The sequence below is a fragment of the Nannospalax galili genome, unplaced genomic scaffold (assembly GCF_000622305.1).
Source record: "Nannospalax galili isolate Female #2095 unplaced genomic scaffold, S.galili_v1.0 scaffold66, whole genome shotgun sequence".
Classification (NCBI taxonomy): Eukaryota; Metazoa; Chordata; class Mammalia; order Rodentia; family Spalacidae; genus Nannospalax; species Nannospalax galili.
The window spans coordinates 3,602,296-3,626,358 of NW_008356058.1; the positions used below are offsets into that span (position 1 = coordinate 3,602,296).

Below are 24,063 nucleotides of genomic sequence, written 5' to 3' on the forward strand. Positions count from 1 at the left end.
AAAATCACAACTAGAACTTGAAACATTCTAGAACAAAGCTACTAGGGCAGTCCAATACTCTTACCTAACTACTTTTTTCTTTTTAAATTTAGACTCCAATGATTTTCATCTTCTTTAACATCTAAAAATGGATAGCTTGACTTGTTTTGTTTTGTTTTGTTTTCTTGGTCTTTTTTGAGACAAGGTCTCCCAGTAGCCCCAACTGGCCTGGAACTCACTATGTAGACCAGGCTGGCCTTGAACTCAGAGATCCACTTGCCTCTGCCTCCTGAGTGCTGGGATTAAAGGCATGAGCCACCACGCCCGGCAATTTGTTTATTTTTTACCTCCAAGGATCCATGTTCTTCAGTAGCAAAGGGGAGAAGACTTTCATAGAGTTTTGTGAATGCACTCAATCCTGTCTCTATGATCTCTGCTTCTATGCTGGGATCCAAAGGCTCAGTCTCTGTGAAGTCCAGTTCCCACACTGTGTCGACCCATTCTAAGGAGAAAAATGCAGTAAAATTAATGAGTGCTCTCAGGTAAGTAAAAAACAAATTAACTTTTAAACTCCAGGTATAGTCTACAGAAGTAAAGTCACAACTCACATCTTACAGGTGCAGTATAATTTAAGGAAAGCAGTGAAAGTTAAGAAAACCTTTGTTTTAAAGACAGGCATGGTAGCTGAGTACAATCTGAGCACTTGGGATGCTGAGGCAGGAGGACTGTCACAATTTCAAAGGCTATGCAGGGTCACATAATTCTAGACCAAATTCAACTGCAGAGCAAGACCCTGTCTCGAGCAAAAAGAAATGAAATGAAAATAAGAGGGCCTACTAGGTTTATCATCCAAAAATATCAAGAAAAAAACCACTTTTTTAGAAATACCAGCTTCAAAGAATGGCTCTTGAACAAATTAACGATCAAGCTTTCCCATAAATTCTATTGAAAAGTCATGTCCATCAGTGACGGCTTCAGACGCTTCTCTGAAAATCTCATAAGCAAGTTCATAAACCCAAATAAAACACATGGCACTTCACTGGGCCCTTGGGTATAGCATAGCATGGAGACACCATTTCCCCCAAGAAGTTTAAACTAGAGGAGACAGACCAGGCTCATGCAAAAACAGTGACTCCCTAGCAATGTAGGTTACCCAGCTATACTCCCCCGCAGGCTCTCAACTCTAAACCGAACTCGTATTTTTCTAACCATGCATTTTTCTTCGGTGCTTTCATTTTTATTCCTCAAAATCGAAAATTGGGACTAGATAAATATATGGACATCTCAAATTATTAGTCAGGTATATCTCCAAATTAATATTCTTTACTAGTTCACCACAGATTTAAGAACTTGAGCAGAATATGAATATAACAAAATGAAAGAGCTGGGAGTCCTCCACCTTTGCTTCATGGCCCTCAGTATTACATTGCACTCGGCAAATGGGCAGCAATGCAGCTAACTAGATCCATCCTGAGAATACAATCTGTATATCATCTTTTGCCACTTGAGGTCAACCCTAGAGGGAATTTCTGTGCCTGTATTAGTCACTTTTTTGTTGCTGTGACAGAAACAATAACCAAAGCAATACTGTAAATGGAAGGATTTATTTGAGCTTATCGTTAAAGGGAATTACAGTCTGTCATGGCAGGGAGGCATGGTGGCTGGAGGTGGCTGGAGCAGGAGCAGCAGAATGAAGCTCTCACATCATCACGCAGGCACAGGAAGCAAGAGACCAACTGGAGATCTGGCAAGGCTTAAGAACTCTCTAAGCCCACCCCCAGTGACATGCTTCCTCCAGGATAACCACACCTTGTAAAACCTCCCAAAACAGCGCCATCATCTGGGGACAAAATGTCCAAATACTTGGAGGCTATGGGGGACATTTTCATTCAAACCACCACAGCGCCCCAAGTGCTGAAGGAAGGCCTGATGGGGCTGGGAATGTAGCTCAGTAGTAAAGCCAGGGCCAAATGCTAAACCCTGGATTCTACCCCTAGAAAACTGAAAAATACAACTGTCCCTCTCTGTACTTCCGGAAATGTTTTAATGCTCATTATAGACATTATAGGAGCAAAAGTATCCTTCTCCCTATTGGGGTTTTGCTTATGACATACCTCATTTAAAGATGTAGGTAACATGACATCAATTACACAAGGTAAGTGTTCTTCTATTGGGAGTATTTGAGATGTCAGACAGGTAAAGTATCGCCCTCAAAAAAGGGGTAAAATGAACAAAGTACATGATATACGTGTATGAAAAAGTCATAAGGAAACCTACAATGAATGTACAATGAATATATGCTAATCAAAAGAAAAGAAAAAATTCTAGTGTCAGGTAACGTAGTTCCTATAAATAACTCTTATTTAGCATTAGATTTTTGTCAAATCATTTAATTCTCTATACAAATCAAATCCCTTAAGGACTTTCTCAACTGTCAAATGGAGATGATTCCCATTTTTATTAATTTCATTTAAGTATAAAGAAGAGAAACAGACCACTCACTTTTCAACATTTTAAGAAAACAGAAGATGAAGACTTCATAGGTGCTAGATACATACAGATAAATTCACAAAGACTAACGTCTCACATTTTAATACTGTAACAACAACAAAACCCAAAAAAAAAACAAAACAAAAAAAACAGCATACAGTAGAAAGAAGTCCAACTTTTGAGCTAATATGACTACTTACACACAACTACCGTATTCATCATCAGCTTCATAACATGATTTTTGTGAAAGGCAAAGCACATGAGAGGCCAAAAAATGCATGAGCCACACAAAAGACTCTCATTGAATAATAATTATTTTTATAATGGGTGGGTGTCAACACAGTGATGGATATATAAAATGTGTAATACTGGAATAAACAGGAACTATGACTGGGGGTATAGAGGTACAAGTGAGGAGGATGACTTCGTAATTGGGTCTAAACACGGGAGTTTGTTAGGGAAAGAAGTGAAGAACATACAGGATAACAAAGCACAAGGGGAACATGTACCTCTTAACTGTTTGGAAATAAAATAATCTCAACATAGAATGTGAGTTGGGGGAATCAGAATCACCATTGGTATTTGTTCATCAGTTACTATATACCAGGCACTAAGTTCATCTTTATAAAAACCCTGTTGTATATTTATAAACCGCATCTGACAGATAAGGAAATTTCACTGATCAAGGTTAAGCAACATGTCCAATGAGAGCTAAATACGTAAATCCAAGCATCTGTGACTCAAAAGGTAATGCTCTTATAAAATCGGACTGGAGAGAACCAGGAAACTTTTGCTGTAGAAGGGCTAGGCCTAGGTTAAGGGGAAGCAGGAGAATCTTGCCCACCACTGCAGCCTGCTTTCTGATCAGACAGCCTCAGGGTAGCACCTCTCCATGAGTCACTCCAAGCTGGGCAAGCCATCTCTCCCCCTTGTATGCTTACTGCAGGGGAGAGATGTACAGAGTATATTCTGGGGGAAGAATAATTACCTACCCTGAGTAAGCTTAATCTTTTTAACATGCACCACTCTATCATTTCTGATTTCAGTGAACTGTTGACTCTGGCCTTACAGCCTTGAAGAGGCTTGAAGAGATCACAAACACTGAATTTGTCTTCCTGTCAACTTTTTCCCTAGGAATTCTGACTGGACACAAATCTTGTATTTGCTTTCCAGTGACCCAGACAGGCCCTACCATGTGTTTTCCCCTTTTTGTTCACCCCTCTGTAGTGTTCTAGCACCATTCACATCCAATTTACATGTCTCCAATTTACATGCCAATTCAGAGCTGTCACAGTCTCACCCAGCTCTAAAAGATCACTATGGGGGTCAACAAAGTTTCACTATGGGGGTCAACAAAGGCAGCCCCATACCAGTCCTGAAGTCCCTGCTGATTCCTTCTTAACTCTCCTGTGAACAGTCCTTTTCAGCCTAATGGACTGGGCATCAAACATGTTCCTTCTCTTGCCCAATTCATTCAGTAATGCCGGTACTTTCTCCATTGTCTTCCACTCCCTGACATTCAGGGAGACTCTGACCGGTGACGACCAACTAACTGTCTCTACTGGCTTGTATGAGCCAGTCTACCAAGGACTGATTCCCCTCCTATTACCTCAGATTATGCAGCCTTTGTCTCAGTGAGGGAGGGGCAGTTATATTACCCCGTTTCTCTGCTTCTGTAGCACTCAGACTGATCCCATCTGCCCCTTGTCCCACAGTCTCACAAGCCAGGCTGAGAGAGCTCTTTCATTGCTTGTCTACAAATCCTTCCCAATTCAAGTAATTTAGACACAGAGTATTCCCTGATTCTATTTCCTATACTGGACCATTATTAAGTCCCCCACTTGCATGCTGACTTATGGGTTTCCACTTCTTTTGAATTAAAACCCAAACCTGAGAAGTATCTTCTATCATTTCTCCCTTTTTTCTTCCTTCCACTGATTCTTCCCACAGATTTCAAGCTTTTGGATCCCAGGAAAAGTCTTTTAGTACAGATTCAATTTGTACTATTTTCTTATGCTTCACCAGCGATAAGAAACAGCAAGCCAATACTTCTATCTTATCCTCCCCCTTTCTATTTTTCCTGCCAAATCATAAGCTAGTGGAGAACAGCATCACATGTCTTTTTCCCATTGTAATTCCTCCCTTATGCAGACAAGTTCTGGGCAGACAGCTCTGCCTCAATTCCCTGTCTTGCCACCCAGAGCAAGGCCCGCACAGCTGCTGCCTTAGCCTGCTTACCACCCAGTTGCATCTGTGCTGTTTTCAGACTGTAATACATTCGCTAGTTCATCCACCATTTTCAGAGCATCCCTATCAGTACAGCCTGCTTGTATGGTAAACTCTATTCATCAAGCATGCACGGCAGCCCATACCACATGGAGGAAGACAGCCACTGGAGGATTCCCTCTAAGCATACTTTACCCTCAGCTTAGGTTCAGTTACATGTCTTACCACCAGATAGAAAGGGCATCATCAGACCAAAGAAAAGATTCCATCCATGTCCAGCTTGGTGAGCCAGTGAGTTTGTTTACTGGAGTTACCTCCTGGAGTAAGGATGATTCTCAGGCCACTGAATAACTGAAAAACCCCTACCTAGCATGCGGGACAACTAGCAAATGCCACATCATTACAGTTGCCACCCTACCTCCAGTAGAGCATAGGACACCCCTTTCCCCAGGACCACATGCAGTTGGGTCAGGATTATGCTAAGCTGGGAAGGGCAATAGGGAGTGAGTGGAGTGGCTGGAATTTCTTAAGAGTGTCTACCGACACCACCCTTCCCCTTACAAGCTTGTGAAGGCTTCCTATGGATAATTACAACTGCCCTGATTTCAAGATGGCATTCACCATGCCATGCCTGGAGAAAAGAATTCCACAACTCCTCTTATGTGGTAGGCCAAGGATATGCTCATTTATTTAGGAAACAAATGGGAAAGACCTGAAGAACTGACACACTCAAAGTCGTAGCTTCAAAAGCGGCACTTCACAGTGTGCAGATGACAGGAACAGTCAGCACCAGAAACCAACTATGATACTTTTGAAATTGCATTGGTTGACTATGAGGCCTTGTGCCTAGACTTTATGGTTTGACTGATGCAATTAATTGGCTTTAGGAACCTGAGTTTCACACAGACATCTAGTTGAAGCTATGACTATTAATTTCAAGAAAAAAGTCTAAATAAATATTTGCTATTTAAAACCACCTGAAGGTGCTTATGTAAAGAAGGCTCAGTGGTTAAGAGCACTGACTACTCTTGCAGAGGATCCAGGTTCAGTTCCCAGCACCCACATGGGGGCTCATCACCACCAATAACTCCAGTTCCAGGGGGTCCGACGCCCTCTCCTGGCTACTGAGAGCACTGCACCTACAGGTGCACTTATATACATGAAGGTAAAACACTCGTATACATAAAATGTAAATAAATTAAATAATCTGGAGATGGGAATAGGGAGATCCAGGAAAACTTGGCAGAAAAAAAGGATGACAGATGGAGAAAACAGATGCATTAGCACCAGAAGAGGCCATCTATTCGCTTTGGGGGGGGGGGTTGTTGGTTTTTTTAAGACAAGACCTCGCTTTGTATTTGCAGGCTGGATTGAACTCACTGTATAGTCCAGAGTAGTCTCCAACTCCCGGCAATCCTCCCGCCTAAGGTTCTCGCATGCTGGGTAGCTTAGCTTTTTTTAAAGTTACTTGTCTCCCTTTACTCTAAGGCTGGCTAGCCACCACCCCGACTTGGCACAGTCCTGGGATTCGCAGTCACTGCAGAGACCAGGGCGTCTCTTGCCCAACCCCCACCCGCACCCTCACTCCGCGCGGGCAGGGGTACGGCAGGCGGCGCAAAACACCCCAAGCCCTGGCCCCAGGCCTCGCGGTTGCGCTTCCTCACCATGGCTGAGATGCAGCGGACACCAGGGCTGCAGGCCGCTCTCCAGGTCCCGCAACGCCATCGTGAGCGCGGAGGTACCGGCCAGCCCAGCACGGCTCAACTTTTGAAGCTCGCTCCCGCGCGCGCTCCAAGACGTGCCTGCAGACCAGTCACAACGTTCGGGACGTGCAATTGACCAATCACCGTGCTGGGCCAAGTTCATTCTATTAACCAATCACCCGGGGCGTCCTCCGCATGCGCAAAAATGGCTGGGGTGAGGCCGGGAGGCTAAACCCGGCTCACGGAGACAGTCTTCAGCTTTCCAGTCAAAGTCAGGGCCAGAAACTAACTTAAACCCAGAGCCTTCGTTTCCGCCCTTTCAGGAAGGAAACCTAGAAGCCCCCGAAGCAGGGCACTTCCTGAAATAACCGTCACATTTGCCCCTATGGAGCGACATTTCGTATGCGTAACCCGTCCGACAGCACCCCAACTTCGTACATATTAGAATGTGAAGAGAAGCTCAGAGTTACCAGGCTAAGTAAAGAAAAAGCAAACAAAAGCACTGTGAGAACACACCTGCAATTCTTAGTATTTAGGGAATGTCTGGGCCCGGCTTCTGCCGGAAAGAAGCCGGAGCTGCCATATTAACTAAGGGAAAGACAAGGCCTCCTTCTACTATACATGCGCAGTTGAGCGCACCACAGGGCGGCCCGAAGGCCAGCGGGAGAGAAAGACCTGCGCGTGCGCGTGGCATCTCCGACGCGTCCGGGCTGGAGCTCTCCGGCCCCCTCCCCCCGCAGCCACTGAAGCACCTCGGTGCGTTGCACCGCGGGAGGCTGGGCAGCTTGCTGCACTGCTGGGCCCTGGACCCCACCCGGTGGGTGGCTGTCCGCGGCTGCTGTCGCCAGCTCTGCACTGCCGGCCCTCGCCTGCTGGCCGCCGCCGGGACCGGTGAGGTGTGGTGCCTGGCCTCCCGGCGCATCGCCGCTCCGGGCGCTGCAGCCCGCAGTCGCCCGCCTCCCCGGGCCCTGCCCCTCCCCCGGGGAGCTGGGGGGTCGGTCTTCTCCCGCCGCCTGGCTCAGGGTTGCGGGGCAGCGGTGCGGCGCGTAGCGCGCTCCCGCAGCGGGCCCTCTGGCCTGCGTCCCCCGAGGGCAGCCTGCGCCTGGGAGGACCGGAGCAGTCTATACCGAGCCCGGCGGGACCCGGCGGGGAGATGAGCTTCTTCGGCTTCGGACAGAGCGTGGAGGTGGAAATCCTGCTGAATGATGCGGAGAGTAGGAAGCGAGCGGAGCACAAGACCGAGGATGGGAAGAAGGAGAAGTATTTCCTCTTCTACGACGGGGAGACGGTCTCCGGGAAGGTGAGCCTGTCGTTGAAGAACCCCAATAAGCGGCTGGAGCACCAGGGCATCAAGATCGAGTTCATCGGGCAGATTGGTGAGTCGATTCCCCGGGATCTCCCCATGCCGGTGCCCGCGACGTCCACCCTGGCCTCCGCGCCGCCAGTGGGGCGGGCGGGGAGCAGAGATTGTGAGGGCCCAGCTCCCGCGAGGCCTGTCACAGGCTCTTGTCAACTGCAGTCTGAAGCCTGGGGTTCAGCCACAAGTCCCACCCGTGGGCCACTCCCCTGCATTAACCTTCCTCCATGCCAAAAGTGACAGCGTGCTGCCAGAGAGGTGGGAACAGCCTGGATGGGAAAGAGCCCCCTGCTGAGCTCCAGGGCGGTCACCTAGCCCCTGGTTACCCCCATTGTCTCCACAGCCTGCTCTCCTTTGCTTCTTACCTCCAGGATTCCAGAGTGAGGTGCTTAGGCCATATTCTGCAGATGGGTTTGTTTGCGGAGACCCTACCCCCCCATTCACTGGACAGCTAGAGCTGTCAGATCCAAAGTTAAGCTGTGCCCCCTTCCACCCCTTTTTCTTTTTAAATGTGGTGTGGGAGTCAGGGCTTACCAGTTCTGTCTTACCTCACCTCCACTCTGAGCTACCTGTTCTGTGCATGTTTTGAAGATCTTTAGCCTGCATTGGTCTGACTGCCTATATTTCCCAGACGTCTTTATTAGAATGCTAGTCTTAAGTTGTCTGGTTTTCTTCTTAAAGTCAAAGACCACGATTAATAAAAGATTACAATTTTTCAGTACTCGGTAATAGTCTCCAAATATGGTTGTTAACCTTATTAGAACTAGACAGCAAAAGGAAGTAACAAAGATTTGGGAAGCTGCCCATCATGACTGGGTTTTCTCTAATTCTAAGTCTTGTGTATTATTAAATTGCTTGGTACTTGTAAAATAAAACTTTTTTGTTTCTTTTTTTTTGTTTTTCAGACAGGAGCTCACTATGTAGCATGGCTGGCCTGGAACTTGCTATGTAGACCAGGCTGACATTGAACGCACAGAGATCCTCCTGCCTCTGCCTCCTGGGTGCTGGAACTAAAGGCATTCACCATCATGCCCAGCTAAAATAAGAGTAGATTTATACTCTGTGGGTTGTGAACATCTCTGACAGAAAAATCTCTACCTTGTACCCCATACTGCACATATGGACACTGATTTTAGAGACTTCCTTGGGAAAAGCTTGTAAACTTTTATACTGAGAGTTCAGCAAAGCCTTTGTGCGCTCCCTTTCACAGAAGCAGGGAACGCTGGGACCCCGGTAGGAGGAACGCTGGAAAAGGAGTCCTAGTGGCCTCATTCTTCAGCCCACCACACAGCCTCAAGCATTTTCCTCTGGTATTTAAAAATACAAAATTCAGCTGGAGACTGGCTGATACTAAAGGACCCTTTTATTTATTTTTAGCCAGGTTTGAAAGGCCTGTTGCTGTGCCAGAAAAGGGAGTGGAGAGTGGGTTTCAGGCTGTCTGAGCTCCTGCTTCTAACTTGGATGGCAGTGTTTCTCAACAGCACTGTTGACTGACATTTGGGGCCTGATCATGCTTCATTGTCCCAGGCTGTTAGTGGCATCCTCAGCCTCCCCTGACCCAAAACCAATAGCATCTCCTACCTTTGACACAATGGTATCATGAGTCCCTTTGGACTATATGTTCCTTTGAAGAATAAAATCAATCACCCCTAGTAAAGAATCACAGGGCAGATTATATAAATCCAAAGCATTTTATGGTAAGTATAATATATGAAATAGTCAAATACTTGCCTACTGAGAATTGCTATTTTTAAGTAGGAGTTTGAAGTTATTACATCAGTTCCTTTCCTTAATACTAGTATAAATAGATTTTTTTTTTAAGTCTGTGTCTATACCTTTGCTCCCAGTATGTAACCCAGCCTGTTCCCTGCCCCAGACAATATGAAATGAGCCATTCTAAAACAAATGAATCATGTCAAGGTCTCTCTCTGCTTATCTAAATGAAGGTAACTGAAGGGGCTGTTTCCTATTACTGGCCCACCTGGTCTCTTGTCTAACTCTTTCATTCCAAGATAGCACCCTTACCAAATTTTCTCAAAACCTTTTTGTTGTTTCCTTGGATATCTCTTCCTAGGCTTCTGGGCACTCTGGGCTGAATAGGTCATGAGACTGACTTTAGGTAGGTTAGGGCCCAGCTTTCTGAGCTGTAAATCAAGAATAATAAAATCATGCAATTATTACAAGATGTTGGAGAACCATTCCTCATGCCAGAGATAGAGGGTTCCTTTATAATAGTAATAGTCAATGTAGTGATGCTTACATTTTACAAATACAGTTCTAGTCACTGATTTACAGCTTTCCCTCCAGACTCTTATATTCTTCCCAGTCAGATTACCATGTGGACTTTCACAGAGAGTATATATTTTAGCTCTTTGCCTTAAAGTTTTTGCTTCTGCTACATGGGCCAGTCACAGCTGCCAGTGGATGTGGTGCTTAAAGTGTATAGTTCACTCTCATTTTCGATGGGTGAGAGAACAGTAATAGAACGATATGGAATTAAGAATTCCATAAACCAGTATGTTTATTTTGGCTTTGAGATGGACTTCTTGATCAAGAACAAGGCATCAAAAAAACCTTTCTAACCAGGTATAATAGCGTACATTTTTAATCCCAGGACTCCAGAGGCCAAGCCAGGAAGATCTTGAGTTCAAGACCAGCCTGGCTGCATAGCAAGATCCTGTCTCAAAACAAAGCCGAACAACAAAACAAAGAAAGGAGAAAAACCTTTCTAGTTTGATATAAAAGGTCCTCTTCTTCTCTCTTCCCTCTCCCCCACCTCTCTCTCATGTTTTTAAAACTGACTAATATTAAAGATGTACCAGCTTATTCAGAGGCACAGAGTACTTAGGCTGTGTCTTTATTATCTTCGTGGCTCCCCCAGAGAAGCAGGGCATAAGTATTGTGTCATACATCTGAGACAGTTATTATGAACTGACTAAAGGGCACCAGAGCGAAGCCAGTGGTAACTTTGCTGAAGTTGCGGTCCTGTGGTTTTCTCCTTCATTGCATTCTTTGAATATGTATCAGGTGGGTGGAACGTCTGTCAGTCTAAGTTCAGACTATATGGGTGGCTGTAACTACAACCAAGACTGAGTTCTGCAAGGATGAACTTCCTAAAAGGCAATTCTCAAATTGCCAGTCCATTCCTTAAAGTTTTTTTTCCCAACTCCCTACTTGTTGGGGGCTCCTTCCTGAGCTTGTCCCAGCCCATCTTTCCAGATTGATCTCTCTCGGAACCTTTACCCTCAGAGATTGTGACTTCCTCCAATTACCCTCTTCTGGCTGGGCATACTGGTTGGCACCTATGATCCCAGCACTTGGGAAACTGAAGGATCATGAGTTCTAGGTCAGCCTGGGCTACCTAGTGAGCCCTTATCTCAAAAAATTAAATAAACAAATAAAACCTTCTGCAGGCTCAAACCCTAGTATTGCCAAAAACATCCTGTTCCTTCTGAAGTTCTGATGTCTTCCCTTTGTATATTAACATCTTTCTGAAAAGTCTGACCTTAGTTTGTATTTTTCTCAACAGCCTACCTAAGCACATCTCCATTCTTCCAAATCCTGGTGGTACTTCTTCCAAGAAGGATGTCACTTTGTTGGTTTATTGAATTTGAGGGGAGTTGTGTTTTTGGTTATCTGTCTTCTTCCCCTGAAGGCCAAGGACTACCTTCGGTCATGACTAGTCCATGGCCAGCACATAGAAGGTGTTCAATAAATCTAGTTAACTGGTCAGATCTAAGATTTTAAAAAACTATTTTCTGGAAATTTTTTTCTGATCTTGTAGAGAAACCAGTTAATTTTTGCAGTGCTGAGGAAGAAACTTAGTGCTAGAGGCATGCCAGGGAGACATTCTGTGGTGGAGCTACCTCCCTAGCCCAGTGGAATGACTTTCATGAAAGAAAGGGACAGCCTAGATCAAGCAACTGGGCTTCCTGAACATGCTTATGCAGCAGAGCTGGCTAGGTGTACCTTTCAGGCAGTGGTACTGAGAACTAAGATGGCATGTGGCTAGTGTGTACCCACCAAAGCAGCCTCCTCCTGAGGGAGTGGGATGTGAAAGCAATACATCTGATGTCAATTTGCTTACTTTTGCTTTCTTTTTTCATCATATTACTATGTCAAATTGAGACTGACCCCTCCCTGTCTGAGAAAAGAAGAGTTGCTAGACCTATGGCCAGTTGGTCCTGTAGCAACTGCTCAGATGTGACAGTTCAATATTGCCCCAAGACAGATAGTAGTTTCTGTTCCTTCATTTAGGTCCTCTATATTTTTGTTATCTTTACTAAGGTTTTGAACTGCATTGGTATACTCCGTATACCTAATGTGCTTTTTCTGATGACTTAGTCTGTGTTCCAGCAATGCCACTAAATGTGTGGTGAGGGAGGTCTTCTGGGTTAGACCCTTGGGGTTGGAAAGCTGGAACAGAATACAAAGAGCAGTGTGAGAATTATATTGTCAGAGAAGAAAAGTCCATATTTTATTTTTGGTAGAATTCTTTGGGAAACATTGATAGAGGCAGACTTGGGAACTTTGGAGATTAGTGGGGTTAAATAAACCAAATATGATTAGAAGGCCAAACTTTCGGAGGTGGGCAGACACAAATATCATTGTATTCTTTAGCCAAATAGATATTTTTTAAAGTTGTTAATGAGCTCATCAGTACCAATAAGCCTGTACTTTTAGAAACTTCAGAGACAGGGCTGGAGAGATGGCTCAGTGGTTAAAAGTATGTGCAGCTCTTCCAGAGGATCCAGGTTCAATACCCAGCACCCAAGTCAGGAGGCTCACAACTACCTGTAACTCTGGCTCCAGGGTGTCTGATGCCCTCTTTTGGCCTCTGTGGACAACCCCCCCCCCAATTCAAAGAACTGATAAATATTTTTACAAAAGAAGAAAGGAACTTTGGAGACTTTCTATTTTAACCGATTAACCCTTGAAATACTAAGTTAAAAGGCATGTTGAGGTTAATAGAATGATTCAGGTGTGCTTACTAAGTTGACAGCAGGGCTTAGAGAGCTGCCCAGAGCAGAGCAGTGTATGGGCAGTCCAGAGGTGTACTTGCTCTCGTGGGTTTGCAGGGGTTAAGAGCTATGAGTGGGCTAGAGTAAGCATGACTCTTGATCAAATTGGCAGTCAGCAAATAGAGGCTGGGAAAATCAGAGGAAAAGAGGTTCTTGCTGGTTTATATTTCTTGCAAGTCTAACATGAAGCCTAGACTATATGTGGTCCTGGTCCAGTAGCAAGTGCCATGCTGCCTGTCACAGAATTAGCCAGTGATGCAGAGCTAGCTCAATTTCTTTCCATTGTGCTAACTTCACTTCTTGGCCGTTGGCAGCAAATTTTACCATGACAACATCCTAAGTGCAGAAATTATTTCCTCCAATTGGATGGAGAAGGAAATTAATGCCAGATATTACTTTTAAAAAAGAACAGAGTGAGGGGTTCAGCTTCTACTTAGAGAAATGAGAGGGCTCTGAGGATGTAGTGGTTGGGATTACTTGTAGTTGCTTCTTTGAGATAAAAGAGAGGCTGTTTTTACAGTCTTTTAAAGGCCCCAGCCTCTTGGTAGAACATTTGGATTTTCTGTCTTGATTTATACAAGATGAAGCCAATCTTTCTGGCAAATAGCAATGTAAGGCTACCATTGTAGCCCTTTTGGTTTATAATGTTTGCAAAAGCATTCTAAGTGACTTATAAAATTATAAATCAAAAAGACTATTTCGGGACATGGTAGCACTCACCTGAAATCTTAGCCCTAAGGGATACTGAATCAGGAGAATCACCATGAATTCAAGACCTGTCTTGGCTACATAGGGAGGCTATGTAAACAAAACAGCAAAATACCATTCTTGCCCTTCTTAGACCACACCACTCTCCCGTGGCATTTCATATAGGCACTGATACTGAAGTGTTGTGAGAGGAAGAGCACTGGGAAGAACTTGATGCTGTATAGGAAAGGACTCCTCCCAAGTCCTCTGCTGGGGCAGGTAGTGTGCTTCTCACCATTGCTAGAATCCTCTGATGCTGGCAGCCTGAGAACACTCTGAACCTTCTCTGTTTTATTTCTCAGGTTGCCTTTGGGCTATGTGATCACTTTTGTGCTTTTTTTTTCCCCTCCTCTTCATCTTCCTTTTGACCCTGCAATTTTCCATCAAAAGTTTATGGATATTGGGGCCTTGCTCTGCCTACTTCTGTACTAGGATCAGAATCCAATTCTTGGGAGCTGAGGTACAAGATTCCCAAGTTAAGGGTCCCGTTCTCACATGGGAACCAGCACCAGGCTAGGTAGCAGGAGTGAGTGGAAGATTTTCTGTCACTCAGGCTGGCCAGGGCTTAGCTTCTACCCTGTCTCCATACGTTCTTTTACTGGGGGGACACAATTGCTGGAGTGCTCACTTTCTCTCCTCCATTGTTTGGAATTGTCTTCTTCCTCTGATGGATTTGTGGGTTATTGCTCACTACCCAGAATGCCAACCACTGCTGAAACCTCTTAGTGTTTGGAAGAGGAAGTGTATTATTTGTAATATAAGACTGATCAAAGTGTAACTTACACAGGAAATCAGCCATATACATTAACCACAGAACACAGTATAAATTTCACTAGAATGGAATTATCCACACTTACCATTTTCATGAGTTGGATAAATGCTTTTTGAGTTTTATTTATTGTTTCATTTTGGTTTTGTGGATTTTGTTTTTTGTCTGTTTGTTTATTTTCAATGCTGGCATCAGACCCAGGGCCTATTCATACATGCCAGGCAAGTGCTCTACCACTGAACTGTACCCCTAGCTCAAGTTGGATAAATCTTGGAACAGGCCACCCAGCTTCCAAATGCCCTCTGAGCTAAGGAAAAGCTCCCTGTGCAGTAGGTATGTCAGGGGAAGCTCCTGGACCAGTGATGGGGGAGATTTTGTACTCAGGCTGAAGAGTACCAGCTAAAATTGTTTCTCTTTTTCTGTGAATGGTCTCCCCAACCTCACCCCACCCTCAGGGCAAGACTGAGGAGTGTGTTGGAACTGGGAAGGCAGAAGATCTAGTTTCTAGGGACCAAGAAGTCTTTGGTCTTAATCAAGGCTTAGATCTTGCGCTGTTGGGGCTGGATCCAGAACATGTACACTGCCTCAAGCACTCAAGTCACACTTGAGAGAGATGATTATTGCTTGTGCTCCAGAGATGCTGAGGACCAGGCCCAGGGGGTGGTGGACCTGACTCAAGCAGCAAGTGTGCACCTCTTGTCCCATTGTCCCAGTTCATCTCCCTCTTGTGGCTTGCAGCATAGCACAGGGCTTGAACTCTGGAATATTTGAGAGGTGAGGCTTAAACTATCATTTGGCATGTATCATCACAGGCAGAATTCAGCATTCATTACTGTCGGGCCAAATACCAGGGGCCAGAAAGTTGGGGATGTAAGCCTCAGCATTAAAGGGCCTGCACTCCAAAGTAGAAAAGAAAGACCATGTATATAATACAACTTAATACTTAAATAGCAGAATGCAAAGAGGCCTAACATTATATAGGACAAATGGTGACCTGAGCTTATATAAAGACTGAGCAGCGGAGTATGGGCTCACATCTATAATTCCAGGACTTGGGAGAGTGAGGCTGAATGATTATAGTGAGTTTGAGGCCAGCCTGTGCTACATAGTAAATTCTAGGCCAGGTTAGACTACAGAATGAGGCCTTTTCTCCAAAAACAAAGGAAAAAGAAAAAGACTAAAGATTATATATGCCAAAACTGCTTCCTGAGGAGGATGAATTTAGAGCCCTGTTTCTCAAACCGTGGTGTGGTAGCAGCATCCCCTAGGAGCTTGTTAGAAAGGCATATTCGCAGGCCCCACCCCAGAGTCTCCAATTAGAATCACTAGGGCTAGGACCAAGCAGTCTGTTTGGATTTGTTGGCTGTGTTTTAACCAGCCCTCCAGGGTGTTCTAATATACACAGAAACTGAAGAACCACTGACTTCCATGGCAGGAATAACAGAACTTCCTTATTAGATGGCTCACATGCCTGCCTTTCTGAGTGACAGCAGCAGCTACTGGCTCTGTTTATTATCTGCCATCTACTAGGCAGAGTTCTAAATCTTTTACCTGCATGACTTCCTCTACTTCTCACAAAATCGTGTGAAATGTGTTGTGCTACTATATACACCATAGCAGATCATAGACATAGTTCAGATGGAGGCTTGCTCTGATCTCAGTCCTGCAGTCTACTTTTTGGATCTAAGTGAATCTTAGAACCATGCTACCCACACCCAGTCTCCTCCTCTTGCAAATAGATGGTAAGGCCTGACCTACCTACCTTGCAAGATTATTCTAAAGATGGTACAGTAAAATACCTGCATAAATCCTTCCAAAAGTTAGAAATGTTAAAAGGATACTCTGTTTAGATATTGATGCCCTGGATACATGGGGAAAAGCTGCTTACTGAGGCCAGCTCAGGCTGTGTTCCAATTATTCTCAATATCTCCTTGCCTTTGGGTGGGGGAGTGCATAGTGGATTGTCAACAGAAGTAATGGCCTGAAGCAAGATCATAGTGTCTTTTCTTTGTATCATGGGTTCGCACTATTTAAAAAGAGGAGGCCTCTGGTCCTGGTGTGCACCTATTCTTCCAGATATTTGGGAGACTGGGGCAGGAAAATCATTTGAGCCCAAGAGTTTAGTGGTTAGACTGGGTAACATAAGACCCTGTCTCAAACAAACAAATGAAACAGGAGGAATCTTTGGAAAAGTATGTTTATGGGAAATTCAGTGAAGGGCCTAAGATCAGGGAAAGAGAAGGAACCTCAAAACAAGACCAGAAGGAATCTGGTTGGGGGGGAGCAGGGCCTTTGGAAGAGTGGCATCTTCATCCTGGCCCCATGTAGTCCAGGTCTGATAGAGGAAACTTTGTTCTCTCTCCAGAACTCTACTATGACCGTGGGAACCATCATGAGTTTGTGTCTCTGGTGAAGGACTTGGCGCGGCCAGGAGAGATTACTCAGTCACAGGCTTTTGACTTTGAGTTTACTCACGTGGAGAAGCCATATGAGTCCTATACAGGGCAGAATGTGAAGCTACGGTAAGTGGTCCCTACTGTTTCCCTATCATGATCCAGAACCTGTCCCATGGGGGCAGCACCTGAAGCTCCTGGCTTTTAAGGGTCTTTATATGGTTATCAAGAAGGAAGAGTATTGCAAGCAGTGGTGTGCTATTAAATGTTTAACATTGGGCTCCCTTAGGGGAAAGCCCCTTGATCCATTGTGGCTAGTGCCCACTTACTAATCTGAATGCAAAAGTGGAAGAGGTACACAGTCACCACTTTAAACACAGTGTTACCATTACACAGACTCCCTGGTGTACATCCCCTCAAGATCAAGAGCCTCATAGAATGTAGGAAAATAATTAGGAAGCAAAGAATACATGCTGCCCTTGTTTCTAATATAATTCATTTAATTGTAAGTTTATATAATTTAACTTTAAATAGTAGCCATTTTTAACAAGCAGTTTATAAAATTCTTGAAAAGTCAGTATTGGCTTTCATAATTGAATTGAGCCTAGATACCCTAAGCTTGGTTTCCAGAGGTACTAACCCCCCATCTAGCTCTGCCACACAATAGCAGTATCATCTTACTCTCTGTAGATCAGCTTTGTCTTTTTGAAAATGGGTACTAGGTTTGGATTCTAGCTTTAGATCTGTCCTCTCCATCTTTTAGAAGTGATAAGAAAACAGTGTAACACAGTATAAAGAAAGTATTTAAAAATTAAACACAAGACTGAGGATTTGGCTTAGTGGTACAGAGATTGCCTAGTATACACAAGAACCTGGGTTCCATCTCCAGAACCACACACAGAAAGATTAATGCACACATTGTTTTTACTGTTGCAGTTGTGGAAACTCTGAGGATAGAGACTGATGCCAGGGCCTCTGGTGTGAAAAAAAGTTCCATAGCAGCTCTAGACTCTTAGATGTGACCCTGAGGTTAGGTAGCATCACTGGGATAAAGCAGACTCATCTGTCATCCTGAACACTTGATCCCAAGTCTTGATACCATCTCATAAGATGAAGTTGTGTTCCTCACCTACAGGCCTTGGCCTTAGGATGGCGAGACTGACACCTCCCTTTGTCCTGCTTTCCCTTCTTCCATCAGAACAGTGTTCGTAGACTTTTAAAATATTTGTCAAGTGGTCTAAGCTCAGACATTATCCCCAGTAAAGACAATGACTTACTGCATCACAGAAAGAAGCGGTGGTGAGGATTACCTAGAAATCACTTAGCTTGGCTATGGGTTTTGTTAAATTTTTTTTTCCCTTGGCCTCAAAACCTCCAGCCTCCTGCCTCAGCTTCCTGAGTGCTTTGATTATAGGTGTGTGCCACCATGCCAGGTAATCTTTTTGTTTTTGTTGTTCAGTAGATTTGCCTTTGTGTTTTTATGTCAAAAAGATACTGAGGCCCAGCTTTGTGGCACACACCTTTAATCCCAGCACTCCAGCAGGAGGAGGACAGTCTCTGTGAGATTAAGGTCAGCCTGTTCTACATAGTGAGTTCCAGGCCAGCTAGGGCTACAGGAGACCCTGTCTAAAAGAACCCCAAAACAACAGCAGCAACAACCTAAAAAACAACAAATGGTATTTAAAATAATAGGGTGGCTCCTCAAAACAAATTAAACAGGGGACTGGAAGTGTAGCTCAGTGGTAGAGTAGCATATACACTTATTTAAAGAATGTCCAGTACACTAGGTTCAATCTCCAGTAACACATACACAATTAAACAGGATTATCATGTGATCCAGCAATTCCACTTCCAGTTATAAATCCAAAACAATTGCACACAGGGTCTGGAACAGATACCTGTATGCCTGTGTTCACAGCAGTATTAGTCAAATAATTAAAAAGCAAAAGTAACCTAGGTTTTCGTGGGTGGATGAATGGATTAAACAGAATGTAGTATAAACATTCAGTGGAATACATGCATATATATATATATATATATTCTGTCTAAAACCTAGATGAACCTTAAGGACTTATGAAATAAGCCAATCACAAAAGATGCTGTAGGATTCTACTTATATGAGGAATTAATTAGAATGATGACACTCATAGACAGAAGAATGCTCTAGCTCTCTAGGCTCTGGGCATGGAGAAATGGGGAAGTTATTCTTTACTGAGGATAGAGTTTTAGTGAGGGAAATAGAAAACTTCTGGAGAATGGAGGGTGGTGATGGTTGTACAACCTCATGGACGTACTTAATGCCACTGAACTATGCATTTAAAATGATTAAAATGAGGACTGGGTGTGGTAGTACATCCCTATAACCCCAACGAGAGGAGGCTGAGGAAGATCTCAAGTTGGAGACACTATCTTGGACGAGTGAAACATTATCTCAAAAAACAAAACAAACCAGGTTAAAACAGTAAATTTGGGGGCTGGAGAGATGGCTCAGTGATTAATAGTACTTACTGCTTTTGTGGAGGACTGGAATTCAGTTCCAGGTACCCATGTTGGATTGCTCACAATCTCCCATAACTCCAGCTCCAGGGCATCTGACACACCCTCTCTGGGCATCTACATGCATGTACACATACAGACACCCATACACATAATTAAAAAAAAAAAAACTTTATATAGTGTTTTGCTTGCATGTATGTAAGTTCATCATGTGTGTGCCATGCCTACAGAGACCAGAAGAGGGTGTTGGATCTCCTGGAACTGGAGTTACAAACAGTTGTGGGTTTCCATGCAGGTGCTGGGAACTGAACCTGGGTCCTTTGCAAGAGCAGCCAGTACTCTTAACTGCTGAGCCATCTCTTCAGCCCAAGTGGTTATATCTTATACAGGCAGAAGAACAATGAAAAGATACCTCTGGACTTTTCTTTTAGAAGATTAAGGTCAATATGCGGCATTGGATGGATGGGATGACTGGAGCAGAGTTGTATTTCAGTAGAGACAATGGGAACAGACAGAAATCAAGCAATTCAATAGACAGTAGCAAGTTTACTAAGAGGGAAGACTTGCAACAGTGGAGGTGGACACTAGACCATCAGAAGAAAGAAACAATTTGAAAATGAAGATAATTTAGCTAATTCTAGAGAGGAGTTTAAAGTACTAACAATATGTAACCATGTAAAAGTTCACCAAATTGGAAATACAGGCCCAGTGCTAAGGACAGGGAACCTAGACTAGCATAGTCCACAGTCCTGAGAAATTATGAAAAGACTAGAGACAAATGTCTTGGTCAGTGTGACTGAAGTTAGTGACTGAGGTGAATAAAAAGGATTGCCTAGCTGGGCATGGTGTCACATGCCTTTAGTCCCAGCACTCAGGAGGTAGAGGCAGGCAGATCTCTGTGAGATAGAGGCCAGCCTGGTCTATATAGCAAGTTCCAGGCCAGCTGGGGCTACAGGGAGACCCTGTTTCAAAAAAGACCAAAACAAACAAACAAAAGGCACCATTGATAAGAGGACTTTCCTAGAAGCAGTTAGTGCCACACAGAGGATTGTACTGTAAACATGTAGTTCTTATGGTTGATATGTCTGTATAACATTTTCCAGTAATGCTTAACAGGCATTCTGGATTATTAAAGTGTCACTGAGAAGAAATTATAATCAAAGAAGTTCTTTCTCTCTTTCATTGGATGTTAGCATAGTATTAGATCCAGGGAACAGGGTGTTGGGAAACAGTGCTGAATGGCTGTTAAACCTTTAGAGTCTATGTATCTATTTCCTTTCAAATCTACCATGCAGCCTTTTCCTCAAGGTTAAACTAGAGATTTCCTTACTATTCATAGAATATGTTGCTTTATGTGAAGGTTTGTTTTTCTTAAAGTACCCTTTTGTCCCCATAAACCTGTATTGTGGTTTCTGAATTGCACTTTCCCTTTCTTCTAATTTTTATATTTATTTTCCATCTCCCTCAGTAGATTGTGAACTTCTCATGAGGGTGTATTTTACTCATGTTATGCCTAGGACAGGGTTAGCTAAATATGATTACTGAATAACTTGATTCCTCCATTTTCTATTCCCCTCTTTTATTGATCAGATATTGTTTAGTGAACAGGCATGCAAATATAAGAGCATACAACAGATATCTGAGCTCAAAAAGCCAGCAGTTAGGGGGCTGGAGAGATGGCTCAGTGATTAGGGCACTGGCTGCTCTTCCAGTGGAACCAGGTTTGATTCCCAGCACCCACAAGGCAGCTAACAACCATCCATAACTCCAGTTCCAGGGAATCCAATGGGCACTGCATGATACAGGTGCACTTTCATATAGGCAGACAATACACCTATACACATAATAAATAAATAAAATAAAAACCCCAGGAGTTAGATATAGAAGTAAGCCCTGCACACAAATATATGGTAGATAGTGGTAAGGCCCTGAAATGCCTTCGGATAACAAGCTACTAGAGTACAGAGCAGAACAATCATTTTTACTTAGACAAGACTCCTAATACTGAGTCATGGGCATCAAAAACTATTTTGGAGGAAGGCTTTGTTCTTCCTAAAATTGTAGTTGCAGTGTTTGTGCACAGGTGTATTTATGTGCTTTTTTTCTGTGAGAAGGACCTCTGAATTCTCAAAGGGATACAAGTCCCGAAAAGGCTAAACTTTACCACAGGGTTCTCTCAAGTGGGCTGTTTTGGTGCCTCTATCTAGGCAGCATCTGGAGTCTGGAAATGTTCACTCACAATAGCTCTATCTCTTATAGGTACTTCCTTCGAGCCACCATTAGCCGCCGCCTCAATGATGTTGTCAAAGAGATGGACATTGTAGTTCACACACTCAGCACATACCCGGAGCTGAACTCATCCATCAAGATGGAAGTTGGGATTGAGGACTGCCTGCACATTGAGTTTGAATATAACAAATCCAAGTAAGTATCCTGGGCCCCAAGATTGTGTGCTAATTATTTAGGGAGGTTAAGACAGATCTTTATCTGAGTGTTTACTGACAGAGAGCCTCATGACTCCACAGCTTCATGGTGACATGCTACAGGGGGCAGACTACATACAGCATGTACGTGTTAGGCTAGGTACAGATAGATGGACTTCATTTTTCACTGTATTAAATTATTTAAGATGACATATTTAACATCCAAAGATGCCTTAAATTTTTTTTTTAGTTATTTATGTGTGTTTTGCCTGCATGTATGTGAGTACACCTGTGTCATGCAGTGCCCACAGAAGCCAGAAGAGGGCATCAGATCTTCTGGAACTGGAGTTATGAACAGCTGTTAGCTTCCATGTAGGTGCTCAGAATCCAACCCTGGTCCTCTGCAAGAGCAGCCAGTGCCCAACCACTGAGCCGTCTCTCCAGCCCCCTAAGATGCCTTTCAAGGTCAAGCCAAACTAGCTTTTAAGTAATTTATTTTGAATGCAGGTATAGCTGTTTCCTTCTACTGATAAGAATAATCACAGAACACAATTCCATTATCATTTGTTTCTTCTATGTCTTTAGAAATGAGTGAGGAAACCAAACACTAGTGATAGTCTGCTGCTTCTTCTCTGGACCAAAATGGATCATAGCAAAGAATACCTGAGGCATTTTTATAAAGGTCTTAAAAATAACCCTAACTGGCAAATTGGAAAGCTATGCACATTTTAAATTGTATTTACCATTAGAACATTAAAGTATATATAAATGCTTGTAAACCACAAATTTTTCTTCCAGTTTTCCTTTCTTAACAGTCTCAAAAGCATCTTTCTTTTTAATATATTCTATTCCTGAAAATATTTGGAGATGAAATATCCAAAAGCAAAAGGCTATTCTATTTACAGAGACTTTTCCACAATCTTTAATTTCTGTTCTCACTATAGTGTCCCTCTCCCAGGCCCACTGTCAGCCAGAGGCTAGGATTTAAGGAGAGCTAATTCATATGATTTGCCTTTGAAGGGGCTAGGAATAGAGGGCTTTATTTATTTTGGTGTAGGGGATTGTTTTTGGTTTCTTGGGACAAGGACTCAGTATATAGATCTGACTGGCCTCAAACTTGTGGTAATCTTCCTGCTTTTGCCTCCCAACATGTGCTACCATGCCTGATGGGAGCACAGTTTTTAATCCAGGAATATACTCGATTACTGGAACAGGTATGAAAGGCAGTTATTTGTTCCTCTGCTCCCTGGACTAGAACCCAGTAGGGCCCCTGTAAAATGACCATTGTGACCTGGAGCCAGTTCTGTTTGGTTTGGCCCACCTGTGGAACAGGAAGTGGGCACTGGGGAGAAGGCACCCCACGCCCCCAGGTTTGGAGCTCTGTGTGGTCCTGTCCACTAATGTCCCAGGCATCTGAATGACAGCAACTATTGGCAGTGCCACCTATTAAGAGCTTGAAACAGTCATTAGGCTGCAGCTTTCTGCATAAGAGGTGTTTTTTGAGCAAGTTACGTGCAGTTAGGAACGGATGCTTCTAGGATGCCCCTCCCCTTGTACAGCAGGCTGCAGCATATGGAAACGTGTGGTTTATATGTAGTAGAAAGAACCCAAGACGTGGAATTAGGCCCTATTCTGCCATTAAGAAGTTTGGCCAAAGTTACCAACATTATATTTTTATTTCTCATCTGAAAAATATGGAGTGTGATCAGTGGGTTTCAGACATACACTTACTAAGTGAAGGTAAAGGAAGATCAGGGGCCATAAGCCTGTTTTCTCAGTCCAACAGCAGCTTCTTTGTGTCTCTCACATGGATGTGCCCCATGTGAGATTTCGTTATGATAAGGAAATGATCCATTTATAAAAGTATAAAAGTATGATAAGGAAATGATCCATTTATAAAAGTATAGAAAACCTTGGAAATCCATTGTCTGTAAAGCATCCTTGAGAAATGCTGGGGTCAGCCTCCTGCTATTCTACGGGCATACAGATGTGCGAGGTTATCTACTCCCTGCCTGCAGTTTTCCCAATAAACTGTAAACAGTGTGGGGAGCACTGAAGTCTGGGAATTATGAACCTCCTCTCTAAATCTCACATCCAGTCAAATGATCTCTTCTCTTCCAATTCCTTTTTTTTTTTCACCTGTCATGAAAGGGGCCCAATTCTGAAGTATCTGTCAGGATTCATGTGCCATTAAGTCTGAGCCTCAGATTTGAAGAGTTTGCTATCTTTATGTCATACCTTATACAGGACTGTATATGCAGACTACCAGCATCATTGTCTGACCCAGAGAGAAAAACTTGAAAGGTTAGAAAGTGTTATGCATCCGGGTGTAGTAGCGCATGCCTTTAATCCCAGCACTTGGGAGGTAGAGGCAGGTGGATCTTTGTGAGTTCAAGGCCAGCCTGGTCTACATAGTGAGTTCCAGGTCAGCTGGGGCTACAGGGAGACCCTGTCTCCAA

At 43.7% G+C, this 24,063-nt stretch overlaps 2 protein-coding genes across 8 annotated transcripts in view; one reads left to right on the forward strand and one right to left on the reverse strand.

Annotated features, from left to right (window-relative positions):
• The window catches only part of Ncapd3 (non-SMC condensin II complex subunit D3), a 111,170-nt gene extending 104,468 nt beyond the window's left edge, over nucleotides 1-6,702 (reverse strand). For 3 of the 4 annotated variants that reach the window (XM_017803488.2, XM_029556691.1, XM_008854180.3), the window contains exons 1-2: nucleotides 6,360-6,702; nucleotides 327-481 (exon numbers count right to left, since the gene is read on the reverse strand). In XM_017803488.2, the coding sequence (XP_017658977.2) occupies nucleotides 327-481; nucleotides 6,360-6,561 (357 nt within the window). In that variant the 5' untranslated portion in view covers nucleotides 6,562-6,702. The remainder of the gene's footprint in view (nucleotides 1-326; nucleotides 482-6,359) is intronic. The other variant, XM_029556692.1, reaches the window with a different exon arrangement.
• Nucleotides 6,703-7,107: 405 nt separating this feature from the next.
• The window catches only part of Vps26b (VPS26, retromer complex component B), a 29,905-nt gene continuing 12,949 nt past the window's right edge, over nucleotides 7,108-24,063 (forward strand). The window contains exons 1-3 of one of the 4 annotated variants that reach the window (XM_029556695.1): nucleotides 7,108-7,774; nucleotides 16,658-16,814; nucleotides 21,441-21,605. In XM_029556695.1, the coding sequence (XP_029412555.1) occupies nucleotides 7,552-7,774; nucleotides 16,658-16,814; nucleotides 21,441-21,605 (545 nt within the window). In that variant the 5' untranslated portion in view covers nucleotides 7,108-7,551. The remainder of the gene's footprint in view (nucleotides 7,775-16,657; nucleotides 16,815-21,440; nucleotides 21,606-24,063) is intronic. The other 3 variants (XM_029556696.1, XM_029556697.1, XM_008854182.3) reach the window with 3 other exon arrangements.